Consider the following 16,855-nt stretch of genomic DNA (forward strand, 5'->3'; position numbering starts at 1 on the left):
TCCTTAGCTGCCTGTTTTTACAGAAAATAAGTTAATATGTGGAAGCAAACATCACTCTGATTTCTGTTTCATTTGGACTTTAAATCAACATTAAACTGCTGCTTACAAAGTAACAGTGATAATAATACAAGTATAAGGTTGGACAGGTGCGATTCTGTTTAATGAGAATTACTTTTAATACCTTGAGTACATTTCACTGATAATACGTCTGTACTGTAACTAGTACTACTGTTTGTAATGGAGTATTTTCACATGATTTTACTGCCTTTGCCCAAGGAACATAATCTTCTTCTTAATGTGTTCTTCAGAGTTATTTAAACCTTGTGTGTACAGACTATCAGTGGATGGTTGGAGTTGAACTGCAGAGACACTAGATGTCAGTCTTCTACTGCATTTCCTGGTTCATTAATCTGAGGGAGATATAATACACATAAGATATTGTCTTTCTCTATGCTGTAATTTGTGCTGCGATATACAGATTAACACTGAATTGAACACTGAATTTTGCAGATTATGAAATGATGCCAGAAAAATGTTGATTTCAAAACAAAAATGCCCCTTATAGCACAGGTTTTATCAATTAAAGACAATAACAGCCCCCCCCCAAAAACTGTCTATGGTAATCTGTGTTAATTCAAATTAATAGTGTGTAATATAATCTCAAAGACATATCTGAATCAGATTTAAATGCAACAAATAATGAAGTTGAGAGTAAACATTTCATTTCCATGTTTATTTACATAGCATAAGGTGTTACAATAAAATCCTTGTCACCATTTTATTATAAATACACCATTTTAACCAAGGCTTGATAACCATCATTAAAATACATCCTTCAAACCTTTTTGAAACGTAATAATAAAACAAAATGCTTTAATGGATACATCTATTTCATGTTTGCACCTTTTTTTTCTTTTAAATGTTAGTAAATCATGCAAAGCAGAAATATAGAGTACGAAAATAAAATGATATAGATTGAATGTGTTGCTTTACAAAGGAGATTAAAATCATAAGTATATGTGGTGGAAAATACAAATACTGGGTCTGGTGGCAAAGCTTTAAGATCTTTTGTCAAAGAAATGTTAAGTAATGGCTTTTAGCATTAGTGTTCTACATATTCATCAATATACAGTACATAATTTACATTACAATACTTGTCTGATGGGGAAAAATATTCAAATAATGTAAATCTTGTTGACAGTGAAACAAACTTGTTATTATTTTAAAGTTATATTGTGACATACTGTAGTTGGACTGTAAAAAGGCTTACCTGATAACACAGTAATCATACCATTACGAGTAGCATTGCACTTGAAGTCATGCATCAGTCAGTTTACAGTGAAACCACTGCACCATCTTATAATACTCAACATCCCATTTAAGTGTTTAAGAGTATTTTGCAGGCACTTACAAAGCATGGTTTAGGCCTTTTTTTTAAATATATGTTCAAGATTAGATGCAAGTTTCAATATGGTCCACCTTTTTAAAATAATCTGATGAAATAAGTAGTATGAGCAGTATGAGCCAGTGTGTTTGTGTACTGTTGCATAAAATGATTGATTACAGTGAAGGTCACAAGTTAAAGTAATGCCACAGGTCTCTGGAAGACATCTGGAGATGACATGAACTGACATATCTGAAACATAAATTCAACATTGAACAAGAACATTAGACTTCAGGACTTCACAGACAGGAAATAGCCACTAAATTGTGATTAAATGTAAATCTTAAATGTAAATGTTCTCTTAACCTACCTTGTAAAGTGTCCGGAAAAGCTGAGGCTTGTATGTGTTGGTCTTGAGATTGGATGTGTAAAGTCCAGAACTGTCAGATGGTGTTAATGGTGTCGTTATAGGCTACATAATCCTTGCATTTTGGGGATCTTGCTCTTTAAAGGTTGATTTCACAAGGTTAGCATGTTGCTGTAACTCCGAGTTGCATGACAGACATTTAGGAATGGAGCAGATATTGGCAGAGTATGTGGCAGTGTAGCCCAGCAGAGAAAAGATCTTGAAGCTTGGCGTTCTTAAAGCAGACAATCTTGTAGTTTATTCATGTTCGGGGGGGAGAGACTACTTATTCTGCTCTGCAGAGTGGCTTTATCTTTCTTTAGCTAACCTTTGTTATATTCAGAAATATACACATGTACAGAAAGCTTTCTTTGTACACCCAATTTGGTTCTCCTTAAAAATCAGGCTAATGGCAATGTTGTTCCGGTTGTAGTTTAACAAACTTGTAAATATAATCCAGTTTTTGGAATAGTAAATGATATTAAACTTTAAAAATCCCAAAATAAAATCAAGTCATGTATGCTTGGAACTTTTGCGATACATATTGTATATAATAAACAGCTCTTGCATATGCTGCCTACAGTACGGTAATCAGAAAGTCTGATAAGATAGAATAAACATAACTAAAAGTAAATGTGAAATATACAGTAAACAAAATTATTCAACTTGTAAAAAATTAAATATTAAAAGTCCAGTAACAACCACATGCAGAGCAGAATAAAGGTAGTCCTTATTCCACTAAGAATTAGGCATCTGGTGAACACTGTGGTTTTATAGTGTATCCTTCCCTTTGAAAACCATTCCTTAACTTTCAAACTCATCAGTATCGGCGGCTATAGCTCGGTGAACTGTAGGAAGTGGAAGAGAAGGTTGTCGTGAAACTGGATCCGGTAGCATCAAAGCTGCCTCTTCTGGAGCCGGACCTGGAACCACTTCTTGAGCCGGACCGTGACCCAGTAGCGGAGCCTGACCCGCTAATGCTATAGGGACTGTAGAGGCCTTTGCTGGATTGAGATGACGCTTCAAGTAGTCGCAGACCAGTTCCCTCCTCTACCATGCTTCTTTCCATAGCATCCTTGTAAGAGATCTTAAGCTTGGTTTTAGGGCACGTGAGGTATTTTGAGTATGCGCTAACATCTCGTAACTTCTGTGCAGTGCGTGCATCTAAGGTGCCCTTCTTTACAGCCTCGTCTATGGAGACTCTGCTGGTAGCCTCTGGTTCAATTAATCCACCAGTGAGATACTGGACCTCGAGGAATCGCTGCCCAGCCTCATAGTAGAGCCAGCCTTTCTTTAGAGCTTGTGCTGCTGACATTTTGGTTTTGGTTCTGGGATCTTCAAATCCATTACACGCCTTCTGGGCTAGACTGATGCGGTCCACCATGATTTTATCCACAAGCCCTTTGTTCATTGCATCTGCAACAGAGAATTTCTCTCCAGTATTTGGGTCGATAATACCTCCTGTGCAGGCCTGAGCTTCCAGCAGCCTTTGGCCTGTTATATTGTCCACAAGGTTTCTGTGTATGGCTTCTGTGACGGACACCTTCTCCAGAGTGTCTGTGTCTAAGATTCCAGCCACAGGGCCGGTTTCCTCTGTTGGGTCGTTCCATGTTGTTGCTGGTGTTTTAATAGAAGGTATTGGACTCATGGTGTAGGAGGAAGAGGAGCCAAAGGAGGATGAACGTGATCGGACACCGCTCATGTTTCCAGACAGCATGTCTGCAAACTCTGTGATGGACAGAGTTCCCGCACGGTACTGATCCAAAGCTGACTTGTCAATCAGGCCCTTTGAGATTGCATCATCAATGTCATACTGCCGACCAGACCTTCTGTCAATGATCATGGATTTCACAACACCATCCGATGAGGTGATGGTAATTTCCTCCCATTCACACTCCTGCTCCGCAAGCTCGAGATAGGTTTGGTGGTCAATGAGCCCTTTCTGGTACGCCTCATACACAGACATCTCTTTGCCCGTCTCTGGATCGACAATGACGACCCTACGTTTGCGAACGGAAGACTTGGATGATGTCTTCCTCTCACGCTTCTTTTCTTTCAGCAGCAGAAGAGCGAGGCCTGTTTCTGGGTCTGTCATACATCTCTCCATCAGCTGCAGGTAGGTGAGATTTTCCTCAGTGTTGGGGTCAAAGAAGCCTTTTGTGTCATCAGATGGGTCAGTGAGGATTTCATTCATTTCCTCATCGAAGAGGCCACGTTCATATGCTGTTTCAACGGGCAAGCGATGGCTCTCCTGTGGATCAATGATTCCACCAGTAGCAATTTGAGCCTCTAGCAGACGAATGCCATGGTCTTTCAGAATGAGGCCCTTTTTCATAGCCTGGAACAGTGAGATGATCTTGCCAGAGTAAGGATCTTTGTAGCCTGTGACGGCTCTTTCAGCTGAGTGGAGTTTATCTTTAAACTCTTGGCCAACAACACCCATCTTAACAGCTTCAGTGACATTAAGTTTCAGGTTCTTAATAGGATCGATTACATATCCTGTTGCAGCTTGAGCCTCAAGGAGCTCAAAGGCAGTACCTGGTCTGATCATGTTCTTCTTCATTGCTTGGTAAATTGACAGCCGGTCTTTGCTAGATTCTACATACACACCAGCAATACAGCTGGTACCCTCAAGGTATTTCTTCACGTCTCTGCTGACCTCCTCCACTGTAATGATGCCCTCAGTGAGTTCGTTGTATGTCTTTTGGCTGATAATCTGTGAACGAAGCAGCTCGTCCACAGTGATTTGCTTTCTGAGACCCTTGAAGAGAAGTCTTCTATCTGACAGTGAAAGTAGCCGCACACCGCTTTCTTTATCAACTCTGCATCTTTTCAGTAGCTGGACATAGGACTGTTTTTCATCTGTTGTTGGATCAGTGTAACCTCTCACATCCCCAGTAGGCTCAGACAGTCTGTCAAGTGTCTCCTTGTTGATGTATCCACGCTGCATGGCAACATCTGTGGGGAGGTGGAAGTAGTATTCAGGATCCATTAATCCTCCAGTGGCAATCTGGGCCTCCAAAAGCCTCAAAGCATAGTCCTCAGGAACAAGGTCTTTTTTCATTGCCTGGAAGAGAGAAATCACTTTTCCGCTGTATGGATCCTTGTAACCTGTAACTGCTCTTTCAGCAGAAAGAAGTTTATCATGAAGCTCAGGGCCCACAAGCCCCTTGCGTACAGCTTCGTCAACTGTTAAAAGTTCATCTTTCACTGGATCAATCATGAATCCTGTTGCTGCTTGGGCCTCGAGGAGATTCAAAGCAACTTCGGGCTTAATTTGTCCATTTTTCATAGCCTGATAAATGCTGATCTTTGGAGGACTGTCTGACATGATTCCAGCAATGCAACCAGTACCAAAGAGGTACTGTTTGACTGATGGCATTTCCATTACCTCACGAATACTCATCTTTTCTTGTTTCAAGAGGTTGTATGTGGTTAAGTCAATAATTCGAGCACTGTATAGCTCCTCAATAGTTACTCTTCTTCTGATTACATCACATGACATGCTCTGCTCTGACTTCAGAGTCTCCCTTTGATCAATAATTTCAATGATGATGATTAGCATTCTGTCCCTTGTAATTTGCCCCAAGCGATACTGCTCCATGAGGCGGCGTCTCTCCTCTTCTGGAAGCATATTTGAGTTCATGACTTCCCAAATGGTCATAGTCTTTCCTGCAAAACTCTTATGAGGAATCTCAATCTGAGTATTAGCCAGATCTGTTTGGGCTTGCTCCTCTGTGTACTGGTAAGATTTCTCAACAGGAGCAGGAGCTTCGACCTTTGACAGTGGCAGATAGCACAGACCAGAGTTGGGATCTCTTACACATTTCTCCAACAACTGCTTGTAAGTAACACTTTGATTTGTGTTGGGATTGGTGAAGCCTTTAACATCACCTGAGGGTTCATTGAAGGACTTGGACATTTGTTTACTGAAACAGCCACGCTGAATAGCCACATCATTGGGAACACGATGACTGCTGACTGGATCAATGATCCCTCCTGTAGTAAACTGAGCCTCCAGGAGAGGAATAGCATGCTCCCTCAGAACAAGCTCTTTCTTCATGGCTTGGAACAGAGAAATCTTATTGCCTGTATAGGGATCTTTGTATCCCGTCACTGCTTTTTCAGCTGAGAGAAGTTTCTCATGAAACTCTGGGCCAACAACTCCATCCTTCACAGCATCATCCACTGAGTATTTCTGATTTTTGACCGGATCAGTTATGAATCCAGTTCCAGCTTGGGCCTCAAGTAGTGCAAGCGCAGTGTTTTGTTGCAAAACATTCTTTTTCATTGCTTGATATATGCTTAACTTCTCATTTGAATCTGCCATAGTGATACCATCAATGCGGTCTGTTCCCTGCAAGTACTTCCGTACCATATCAGTTTCACTGACTTCTTTAGGTGTCTTTTTACCCTGTTGGAGTTGGTCAAATGTGGCCTTATCAATGATGTTGGAATCAAGCAAAGAGCGGGCAGTGACTGGTGCCCTAAGGCCTTCAAAACAGGCATCTTCCTTTGTTTTGTCTTCTCTTTCTTCAACCATTGTTATCACAATCGTTATCAACCTTTCAATTGTGACCTGCCCCATTCTGTACTGGCGAATCAGCTGTATTCTTTGCTCCTCAGTGATGTATTCAGAGTGTATTATCTCCCAAATTGTGACTTTTCTTCCTTTGAAAGGGCCATAATCCAGCTCCATAGTTTTCTGGTTCAGAGCCTCTTTTGTCTTGGCCTCTGTAATCTGTTTGTCTTCTTTTGGCTTTGCAGCCTTCTTGGAAAGCGGAAGCAATGGGAGTCCAGTTTCTTTGTCTGTGACACATTTATTCAAGAGCTGAGCATAAGTGGAATCCTCTTGTGAGTTAGGGTCATAAAACACCTTTGTTTCATCAGTGTTTTTGTTCAAGGTCTTGCTGATTTCCTCATCAAAGTATCCACGCTTGTAGGCAACCTCATGTGGGATGCGATAGCTTTTAACAGGGTCAATGATTCCACCTGTTGAGAGTTGTGCCTCAAGCAGACGAATGCCCTGGTCTTTCTTTATGAGGCCTTTGTTCATGGCTTCAAACAAAGACACCTTCTTTCCTGTATATGGATCTTTGTAGCCGCTGACAGCTCTCTCTGCCGACAGAAGTCGTTCATGCAGTTCTGGTCCCACAAGACCCGACTTAACAGCTTCATCAACAGAGACCCTCTCATTTTTGACAGGATCAATTATAAACCCAGTCGCTGCTTGTGCCTCAAGAAGGTTCACCACAGTTTCTGGTGAAAGTAATTCTTTCTTCATAGCTTGATAGAAAGGCATTTTCTCTTTGGTTGGTTCATTCAACAGTCCAGCAATGCCTGGTGTTCCTTGTAGTGCCTTCTTCACAGACTCCATCTCAGAGATCTCTTTAGCTGTTATTTTGCCATTACTCAACTTGTTGAACAAGTCTTTGTTAATGGTTTTAGACTCTAACAGTTCAGTGGCAGAGACTGGAGCTTTCAAACCATTAAACACATTTTCATTATTCTTCTCCTTGTCTTCCACAACAGTGATGACAATTTTGATAATCTTCTCCACTGTGATCTTGCCGGTCTTGTACTGGCGAATCAATTCCCTTCTTTGCTCTTCCGTGAAATATTCTGAATTTATGACTTCCCAAATAGTGACAGTTCTGCCTTTGAACCTTCCAAAAGGCACATCAACCATAGATTTACTCAATATTTCTTTAGTCTCCAGATCTGTGTATGTTTTTTCACTTTGAGCAGCTTGCTCGGTTACTGGTAAGATCAGCAGTCCTGTCTCTGCATCCTTGGTGCATTTCTCCAGTAACTGTTTGTAAGTGAGTTGCTCTTGGGTGCTGGGGTCAATGAATAATTTGCAGTCATCACTGGGATCTGTGAGCTTCTTGTTCAGCTCTGCATCAAACTGACCCTGCTTGTAGGCAGTCTGAAGTGGTGCTCTGTGACTATTGATAGGGTCAATGATGCCACCTGTTGCAAGCTGTACATCAAGGAATTTAGTGGCCTGGTCCTTTTCAATAAGTCCCTTCTTCATAGCCTCAAAGAGGGAGATTTTAGCACCAGTATAGGGATCTTTGAAGCCAGTGGCTGCTCGCTCTGCAGAGAGCATCTTGTCATGGAGCTCAGGGCCTATTAACTCCTCCTTAACAGCCTCATCTACAGAGAGGAGTTTATTTTTCACTGGATCTACAATGTAACCAGAAGCTGCTTGAGCTTCCAGGAGCATTGTGGCAGTGTTAGGAGTAATCTTTTTCTCTGTCATAGCCTGATAGACACTCATTTTCTCTTTGGATGGAGTCAAAACACCTCCGACACAGTTCTGACCCTTAAGACATGATTTAACCTTATCGGTCTTGCCAAGTTCTTGCACAGAGACTTTGCCCTTTTTCAATTTGTCAAATTCCTTTTTGGTCAGGACACCAATGTCATGAAGCCTTGCAGCAGGGACTTTCTCTCTAATTCCATCAAATGCTAAAGGTGATTCTCTGTCTTTCTTCGCTGCGTCCACTTCAACAGAGCCGTTGAAAACTTTCTTTGTGGTTCCCACCATTGTCATGGCAACCAACTGCTCCTCAGGAACTTCGTCAGTCTGGACTTCAATTTCCTTCGTTTTGGATGCAGCCTGTTTGGAGGCAACCTCAAAACTCTGAAGTTTCTCTCTGAGCTTTTTATTTTCGTCTCCCAGGAGTTTTTCTTGTTCAAGCCTTTTCTTTTCAAGCCCTTCCATTTCTTTCTGCTTGTTTTTCATCTCAGTTTCAGCCCCCTTTTGTTTCTTTACAGCTTCATCCATAATGGCCTGAAGTTTCTTCTTCTCCTCTTCCATTAGACTCAGCTGACGTTCTTGTTCATCTTTGAGAGCTTTGGCCTTGTTCACTTCATCCTCAAACTGTTTCTGAAGCTTCTTTTTCTCATCTTCAACAGCCTTTTCTCTTTTCAACAGCAGTTCCTTCTCTGTGAGGAAGGACTGCTGAAGAATGGCCTTCTGTTGCTCAATTTGTTCTTGTTGGGCATTTGCCATCTATTTGAAAAAAAGAAGAAATAATTAGTAAAATGTTAATGAAATTTTCACAGCTTGTAACTTAAAGAAATATTTAAAGTAACTTAAAGGTTCAGTGTGTAGGATTCAGTGGCATCTAGTGGTGTATTTGCAGATTGAAACTCAATCGTTTCATCCTTCTAAACTATGGTGACCACAAAACATGTGAAAAACATAAATGCTGCTATCTAGAGCCAGTATTTGGATTGTCCCTGCTGGGACTGCGGACCTGCACATAAAAATGTCTTTCTAAGGTAACAAAAATACAGCAATTCTTATATTTAGGTGATTGCACACTAATGAAAACACACCTATGGATATTATATCAATAGTCTGAATATTATACATGGGATCTTTTTAAAGGAATGTTTAAAGTGAGTTCCAATTTTGGAAATACACTTTCTTGCACAGAGTTGGATCAGAAGATTGATCCCACTCTCATATTCGTGGGCTTTATAAAGCTATAGCCAGCAGCTGACTCAGTCTGAAGGTAACAAGAACCACCTACCAGCTGCTCTAAAGTTGATTCATTTGTTTAATCAGTACAAAGACCGAAGTGAACTGGACAGAGCCAGGTTAGCTGTTCTCCTGTTTCCAATTAAGCTAACCATCTCCATGCAGTAGAGTCATATTTAGCACACACACGAGAGATCGTTTTTTTCTTCCATCTATCTCTCGGTAGGAAAGCGTATGAATAGTTCCCCAAAAGGTCCTTCAGTGTTTTTACTAGTAATCTTTTTAACTCTGTAGTATTGTGTTTTGAATGACATTCATATAAATTGCTGGATGTTACTTAAGTCTCTGCAATTTAGATTAAATGTCACACGTGCTTCCACAAATACTGTAGTTAGTTTAACAGGATTATGTTAATTGCAAAGGGTTGTATAAATTGACTGACACTGTTAAATTCATATAAAATACCTCTTTAGATTTTTTCTGCAGATCCTCAGCCTCTTTTTTCAGTTTCTCCTTCTCTTTTTCAAGGTTAGCAATGGCTTCCTTCAAGTCATCAGCCTCTCTGGTGCTCTGTAGCCGCTGTGTCTCCAACTTCTGCACTACGGTTTCTGTAGTTTGTTTTTCTGTGTCTTGAAGACGCGTTTTTGCTTCATCGGCTTGTTTCTTGAATTTCTTGGCCTCCTTTTCAGCCTTTGCCTGAGCCTCACTGAGCTCTTTCACCTTCAGTTTCAGTTTCTCTGCTTCAGCTGAAACTTCAAGCTGCCTCTTTCGCTCAGCCTCTAGTGATTTTTGGAAGTCCTCTGTCTCCTTATCAAGGCGCTGCTGGATCTGTTGTTTGTCCTCTAGCAGTTTTTTAGCTTTTTCCTGTGCCTGGTTCTTCTGTTTCTGGAGCTCCTCTGCTTCAGCTTTCAGTTTTGTAGCCTCTTGGATGGCCTGCATTTTCTCCTTTAGCATTTTCTCTGAAAGAGACCTCTGTTCAGCCAAGTCAGACTCAGCGATCTGTCGCTGCCTGGCTGCTTCCTCAGCTTCCACACTAAGTCTGGCGGCATCCTCCGCCAGGCTCTTCATTTTCTCGGCCTCCTCCGCTAGTAATTTCTGCGTACTATCTTTGTCTTTCTGCATCAGGCGGCGGTTTTCTTCCTCAATCTTAATCTTAAGTTTCAGGAGCTCGTCCATCTGGATCCTAACTTTGGACAGTTCATCCTCCACCTGTGCCTTTTGCTTGACGGCAACATTTACTTCGCCTTTAACTCGCTGAAGCTCCTCGTCCAACACAGCCTTCTGCTTATCGGTCTCATCCAGCTGCAGTTTAACTACTGAAAGTTCCTTCTCAACCTGAGACTTCTGCTTAAGCGCTTGTTCTGCTTCTTTTTTGTGCTTGGCCATTTCTGCATCAGCCTGCTTTTTCTGCTTTAGAGCTGCTGCCTCAGCTGCCGCTCGCTTGGAGGCCTCCTCCACTGCTTCTTTCCTCAGTCTCTCTGCATCTTTTTGAGCTTTGGCTTGTTTTGCAGCTTCGTCCTCTGCAGCTTTCTTCAGTTTTTCAGCCTCCTCTGCTTTTTGACGGAGCAGGGCAGCCTCTTTCTCTGCTTTCTCTTTGGCTTTCTCAGCTGCTTCTGCCAGTTTCTTAGCATTTTCAAACTCCTCTTTCATCTTTTCCTGAGCAAGACTGTCTTCTTTATTCTTGCTGAGAACATCTTGGGCCTTCTGCTCTGCTGCACTGCATTTCTGTGCTGCCTCTTTGGCCAGAATGACCTGCTTCTCTACATCTTTGGCAGCCTTTTCTTTCTGTTTATTTGCTTCAGCAGCTTTCTTTTTGAGTCGTTCAACTTCCTCCTGAGCAGCTTTGCATTGTCGAGCTGCCTCTTCTTCTGCTGCAGTAATCCTCTTCACCTTCTCCTCAGATTCTTTCCTCTTCTTCTCTTCCTCTGCAGCAAGCTTTTTCAGTTTCTCAGCCTCTTCCTCAGCTTTGAGTTTGCTCTTCTGTGTCTCCTCTGCAATACCCTTCAGTTTCTTTAATTCCAGCTCCAAATCAGACTTGTCTTTTGATGCTCTCTCAAAGTTGATCTTAATGATGTGAATTTCTTCTTCAACCACCTTCTTTTGCCTCAGAGTTTCTTCCACAATAGTTTTTTGTCTCACTAACTCAGAATCAGAGGAACTCTTCAGGTGTGTGATCTTCTCTTCTATGTCTTGTTTATGCTGAGCAGCCTGATCCTCCAGCAGCTTTCTCTGATAAGCTTCATCCTCAGCTTTTCTTTTCAGTCTTTCATTTTCTGCTTCTTTTGCTTTAAGAGCGATCTCAGCTTCAGTCTTCAGACGGGTTGCCTCGTTGATGGCAGACAGTTTTTCTTTGAGTATTTTTTCAGCTTCAGCTCTCTGCCGAGCGGCCTCGTCTTCTGCGATCTGCCTCTGCTTTTTTGCCTCTTCAGCAACTGATCTCAGTCTAGTTGCTTCCTCAGCGAGTTGTTTCATTTTCAGTGCTTCAGACTCGAGAAGCTGCTTGCTCTTTTCTGTGTTCGACAGCGTCTGTTTCTCAGCTTGAATCTTCATCTGCAGAAGAGCGTCCATCTCGCTTCTGACTTTAGCCAGCTCATCTTCCAGTTGTTTCCTCTGCTTCTCAGCAGCATTCACCTCATTTTTGAGACGCTGGAGCTCATTATCCAACAGGCCCCTCTGTTGTTCAGCATGTTCAAAGTCAGACTTCAGTCGTATACATTCCTGTTCTGCAGACAGCTTTTGCTGTGCTATCTGTTCTGCAAATTTCCTCTGTTTTTCCAACTCTTTCTCTGCATTATCCTTCTGTTTAAGAGCAGCATCTTCAGCTTTAGCCCTTTTCTTTGCATCGCGCTCCGCATCAACTTTCTGCCTCTCGGCTTCCTCCTGAGCCTGGCTCTTCTTTTGAGCTTCCTCTTCAGCTTGTAGCCTCAAGCGGAGAGCCTCATTGGCTTTCTGTCTCCATGTTTCAAGCTCTTTCTCTGCTTGCTCCCTGGCTTTGTTGGCTTCCTCCTGTTGTTTCCTGAGTTTTTCAGCTTCCTCCTGCAACTGAAGGACGGTGCCCTGCTCTTTCTTAAGGGATTCCTCGAGTTTTGTTGCCTTCTCATTGAATGACATGGATTTGCTTTGCAACTGTGTGGCAGCAGACTTTTGTGCCACCTCCTCTACTACCTTAATCTGCCTCAGTTTCTCCTCCTCGGCCTGTTTCATGCGCCTCTCTGCCTCCTCAGCTTGCATTTTGAATTTCTGCAAGTCATCCAACGCTTTCTGCTTCTGCTTGGCGGCCTCTTTTTCTGCCTCAGATTTACGTTTCAGCTCATCTTCTGCATTTTTCTTTTTCTGAGTCTCTTCAGTCACCTGCTTGCGAAGCCTTTCTGCCTCCTCCTGAGCAGCTTTCCTAAGCTTCTCAGCCTCACCAGCCCTGTCTCTGAGCGTCTGTAACTCAGTCTCAGCTGTGGACTTCTGTTTTATTGTTGTCTGTAATTGGATTCTAATTATGTGGATTTCCTCTTCAATCTTTGTACGGCTGGCTAATGCCTCTTCTAGCTGCTGACTCTTGGACTTGATCTCCTGCTCAGAAAGACTCTTCAGATGATGTAGCTCCTGCTGGATGTTCTGCTTCTGTTTCTCAGCATCCACTGCGACGTCTTGTCTCTTGCTGGCCTCTTCTTTCATCTTCAACTTTAGCTCCTGGGCCTCTTGTTCTGCTTTAGCCACAGATTTAGCCTGAACCTCAGCCAACTGTTTCTGTTTATCTAACTCAGCTTGTATATCTGCCATCTTTTTCCTCTCCTCTTCTTTTAGTTTTTCAGAAGCTTTCTGTATTAGTAGAAGCAAAGAGTAAAAAGGAATTGAGAGAATGTTAAAGGTGTTAACACTACACAATAAAACTTTCAATACGAAAGTTAAAAAAAACATGTAGGTACATGAAAATGTAAATACATGAGAATATGTTACAGCTAGTAATCTACAACAAATACAGTTATTTTAACTAGAGGGGAAGTAGTGTATTGGGAAATGCTTGTCATGTTTATTTAATGTATGGCACACAGAATGACACTTTACTTCACAACACAGAACGACACTACACTTTACTTTCATGCAGCTGAGGTATTTTAATTGATCGATGTTTTATCTAATCTGTGTAATAAGGCTTGATCACGTTTTACACAATCAGTATTGTATATTATGGGCTTGTTACTTGTGTGTAGTAGTAATAGCAAACTAGTAGTAGCAAAAGTATCGTCAGGGTGTGATAAGTGTGTTGCTGCAATATTTCCACTCTAAAGGAACATGCAGAATTAAGTCACCATTTGAGGGTTGGAGTCGTGTCTCTCAATCTTTACATTCTCAAAATAAAACAGCTTTTTGTAAAATGTGTGAAGAAAAAATAGGCAGGGAATAAATAATAAGCAGCATGCAAGAAGTACTGAGCGCAGTAGGAAAGATACCAAAGTCCTCAACAGCCAAATAATTTAAATAAAAATGATCATATGGAATTGCATCAAGTAAGAATTCAACCAGAATATCCTCACTATGAAGAATAGCAGTGATGCAGCAAACACAGATTTTATGTAACGCACAACACAAAGTAAGCTTGGATTAAAATGTAAGGGACAAGACATAAATCCAAGATCAAGGTACACTAATTCTGACAACAGCAAACACCAAGAGATGAGTTCTACTCTTTAGTAAGAATGGGCGATGCGTTGTGAGATTACACAAGTGATTGACACCTAAAAGGAAGGTCCAGAACTTTAGAGACCTGTCATATCAACCTGTAGTTAAGCTCTGGTTAACACAGTTATTTCTGGCACCAGCCTCCTGTATTTATTTCATCAATCAGTGGAGAAGAGAATCAGAGCTGAAACGAGTCAATTAATCGATCTTTCCAGTAATTTTAAAAGCAGAATTAGTGAAAAATTTAAAATTTTCCGATTCCAGCTTCTCATATGAGTCACCTTCAGCTCTGCAAATTAGTTTTAAAGTTGTAGACTATAAAAGTAATTAAATAAAAATCAGCAGATTAATTTATAAAAGAAATGATCATTAGTTGCAGCTCTAAATAGTACTGTCAAAAATCCCAATAAACTTTTTAAAAAAGTGCTTTTATGTCACATTATTATATTAAAACAATAGAAATACATATAATATCTTGCAAATTTCACTAAAAGTTGACATTTACACTAGCAGAGCATAAAATGCTAACAGGAAGCTGATGCTCAGTTCTCAATGAATTTAGAAAGGTCTCCAAAATATCCTGAACCTTCCCTTCACTGCAGACAAGGGTCTGATGTAGAGAGGAATGACATGAACTGAAAGGGTCTTTATTTAAATACCTGGTGGCTTTGGGGTTAATTCATCTCTTAAGCGTGTGATTAATATTCATCATGACAAAGCACTGGCGAGCAGGTCAAAAGGATCAAACACAATAGAAAGTTAGAAAAGAAGAAATGGGGAGAAAGTAAAGGTAAGGTAGATTGAAAAATAATGTCTGAGAAGGCAGGTAGCCAGGCTGAAGCCTTCAAATCACAAGTGTCGGTGATTTCAAGAGGAAATAAAGAAGCAAATACTAATAATCAAAAGATTGTCGGAGAAGCAGTTAAGCAGTTGAGAAATGTGACTGAATTCAGGGCTGATGCCTGCAGCCAAATCAGAGTCTTATGTAGAGACTATGTGACATGATTTGACTAAATACACAGCGTAGGGGAATGAGAGACATATACTGTAGTGGGGATGTGATGTGCTGAAACACTAGGATGAAACAGTTTGCTTCACCACTGAACGCTGTCCTGTAACTCAACAGATTCGGACTCTGAGTTGGAAAAAAATTATATTTTTTTGTGCCAACATTTTGGAAGTATTTTAATGACAAATGATTTCCCATACATCAATCAGTTAACAGGTAAGGGTTGCGTTGTTTGTGTTAGTGGAGGTTTTTTTTGACAGAAAACCTGCTGCCGGTTTGTCCTTTAGAGTTTGTGTGTAATTTACCTCTTCATCCTCCAGGCGGCGCTGTGTTTCTGTGATGAACTTAATGTACTGGCTGGTGAGAGTCATCAGCTCACTGTAGCGGGTTCTCAGAGTAACGTACTGTAAGATATGCAGTGCCAGGGAGTGGTTAACGGTTTATTTACGTGACTTTAAAAAGACATTTTCTATCAATTTCTCACGTTTATATTTAGGATTACATTTTTTTCACAGTAACAATAAAACAGGTAGCAGACTCATAATCACGTTCGCTCTTCTCAGCTGATGTGTGATGGACTCGTATAACCTACCTCTTGAATGATATCATCAGATGCACACTCCATTTTGGGTTTCTTTAAAGGAGAAGCTATGGGATCCTGGAGGGCTTTGTAAGTCAAAATCTGGAACTCGTAATCCTTAAAAAAAAAGAGAAGAAAATAATCTTAAATCAAACTAGAAAATCAACTTTTTCCTTTTTGTTGTAAAGCTACATAAATATCAGTACATACCTTTACAGAATCAATGTAAGCCTTTGCATTTTTCTGGCAGTTTTCAATCCTGTCCTTGTTTTTCTCAATCTCTTCCAGGAGTTTCTGTAAATAGAAATTAAAATGGAAATATTTCATGTCTTTTTTTTTTACATTTTCACAGTGTATTTCATTGTTTTTCCACAAAAAAGAAAAGCCACAACTACTAAAATCAGTTTTCAATGCACTCTTACTACACCTGTACCCTTAGTGTGACCACCAGAGGGCACAATGACCTCTCTTCCCTTTACCCCCATACAGCTCATTCTGTTCCTTTACAATACCTTCTCCTCTGCCAGCTGCTCCTTGAGAGCCTTGCTGTCACCGATGGGCACGGCTTGAATTTTCTCCTGCCGCTGCCTCGCCTCTCCGAGCCAGTGGATGAGCCACTCGTAGCTCCCGTGGTAGGAGTTCATGTGACGCCCGAGGAGGTCAAGCTCCCGCTGCCTCAGGTCGATCTGAGCAAACACGGCCTGCCAGCGCTCCAGGAGGCTGTTGACCAGCTGACGGTAATGCTCCAGCTCGGCGTCGCGCTCGCTGTGGATCCTCGTCATCTTGTCGTTGATAGCCGTCGCCCTCCTCAGCTCGTCCTGCAGGCGATCAAATACCACCTGGTCTGCCTCTGCTTCAGCAAGCATCGACTGCCAGACACAAAAAAGACGTCATCTCAGGCAGATCAATGAGGTCCAGTTTAGGAAGAAGCATGGCACAGGTTAAAGGATCATTTATGGCAAAATATAAAACAAAATCTGGACCAAAAAAGGAATCTCAAGGAAGTAAAAAAGTGTTGTTTCTGGCAAATGGGTCTTACTTTTTGTCTATACAGTAAATAATCTTGTGAAACATGTTTTGCATTAGAAAAGAAAGAAAATATATCTAACTTTGTCTTGTTAAGCTATAACAGCTAATGCTGAGCTAAATTTAACCAGGAACAAGTTACAACAAACCACTTGTACAACTTCTCAATTTAAGAGAAAGTCGTCTCGTCCCAGTGTCGTAAAGAAAGCAGCTATTTAGTTTCCGTGTTTTAATAAAAAATTATAAAAATAAGAAAGCTTCTGGTGCCTTTACTTAAGACA

The 16,855-nt window shown here is 41.2% G+C and overlaps 1 protein-coding gene across 2 annotated transcripts in view; it reads right to left on the reverse strand.

The window, feature by feature from the left end:
- Positions 1–714: 714 nt before the first annotated feature.
- Positions 715–16,855, reverse strand: part of pleca (plectin a) — a gene marked incomplete at its 5' end in the record, with an annotated part of 36,019 nt that continues 19,878 nt past the window's right edge. For both annotated transcript variants that reach the window (XM_035681779.1, XM_035681778.1), the window contains 7 exon segments: positions 715–1,636; positions 1,755–8,811; positions 9,751–13,098; positions 15,274–15,372; positions 15,561–15,665; positions 15,759–15,842; positions 16,061–16,417. In XM_035681779.1, the coding sequence (XP_035537672.1) occupies positions 2,611–8,811; positions 9,751–13,098; positions 15,274–15,372; positions 15,561–15,665; positions 15,759–15,842; positions 16,061–16,417 (10,194 nt within the window).

This window comes from Morone saxatilis, unplaced genomic scaffold (assembly GCF_004916995.1).
Source record: "Morone saxatilis isolate NCDOM2014 unplaced genomic scaffold, NCSU_SB_2.0 Contig9, whole genome shotgun sequence".
NCBI lineage: Eukaryota > Metazoa > Chordata > Actinopteri > Moronidae > Morone > Morone saxatilis.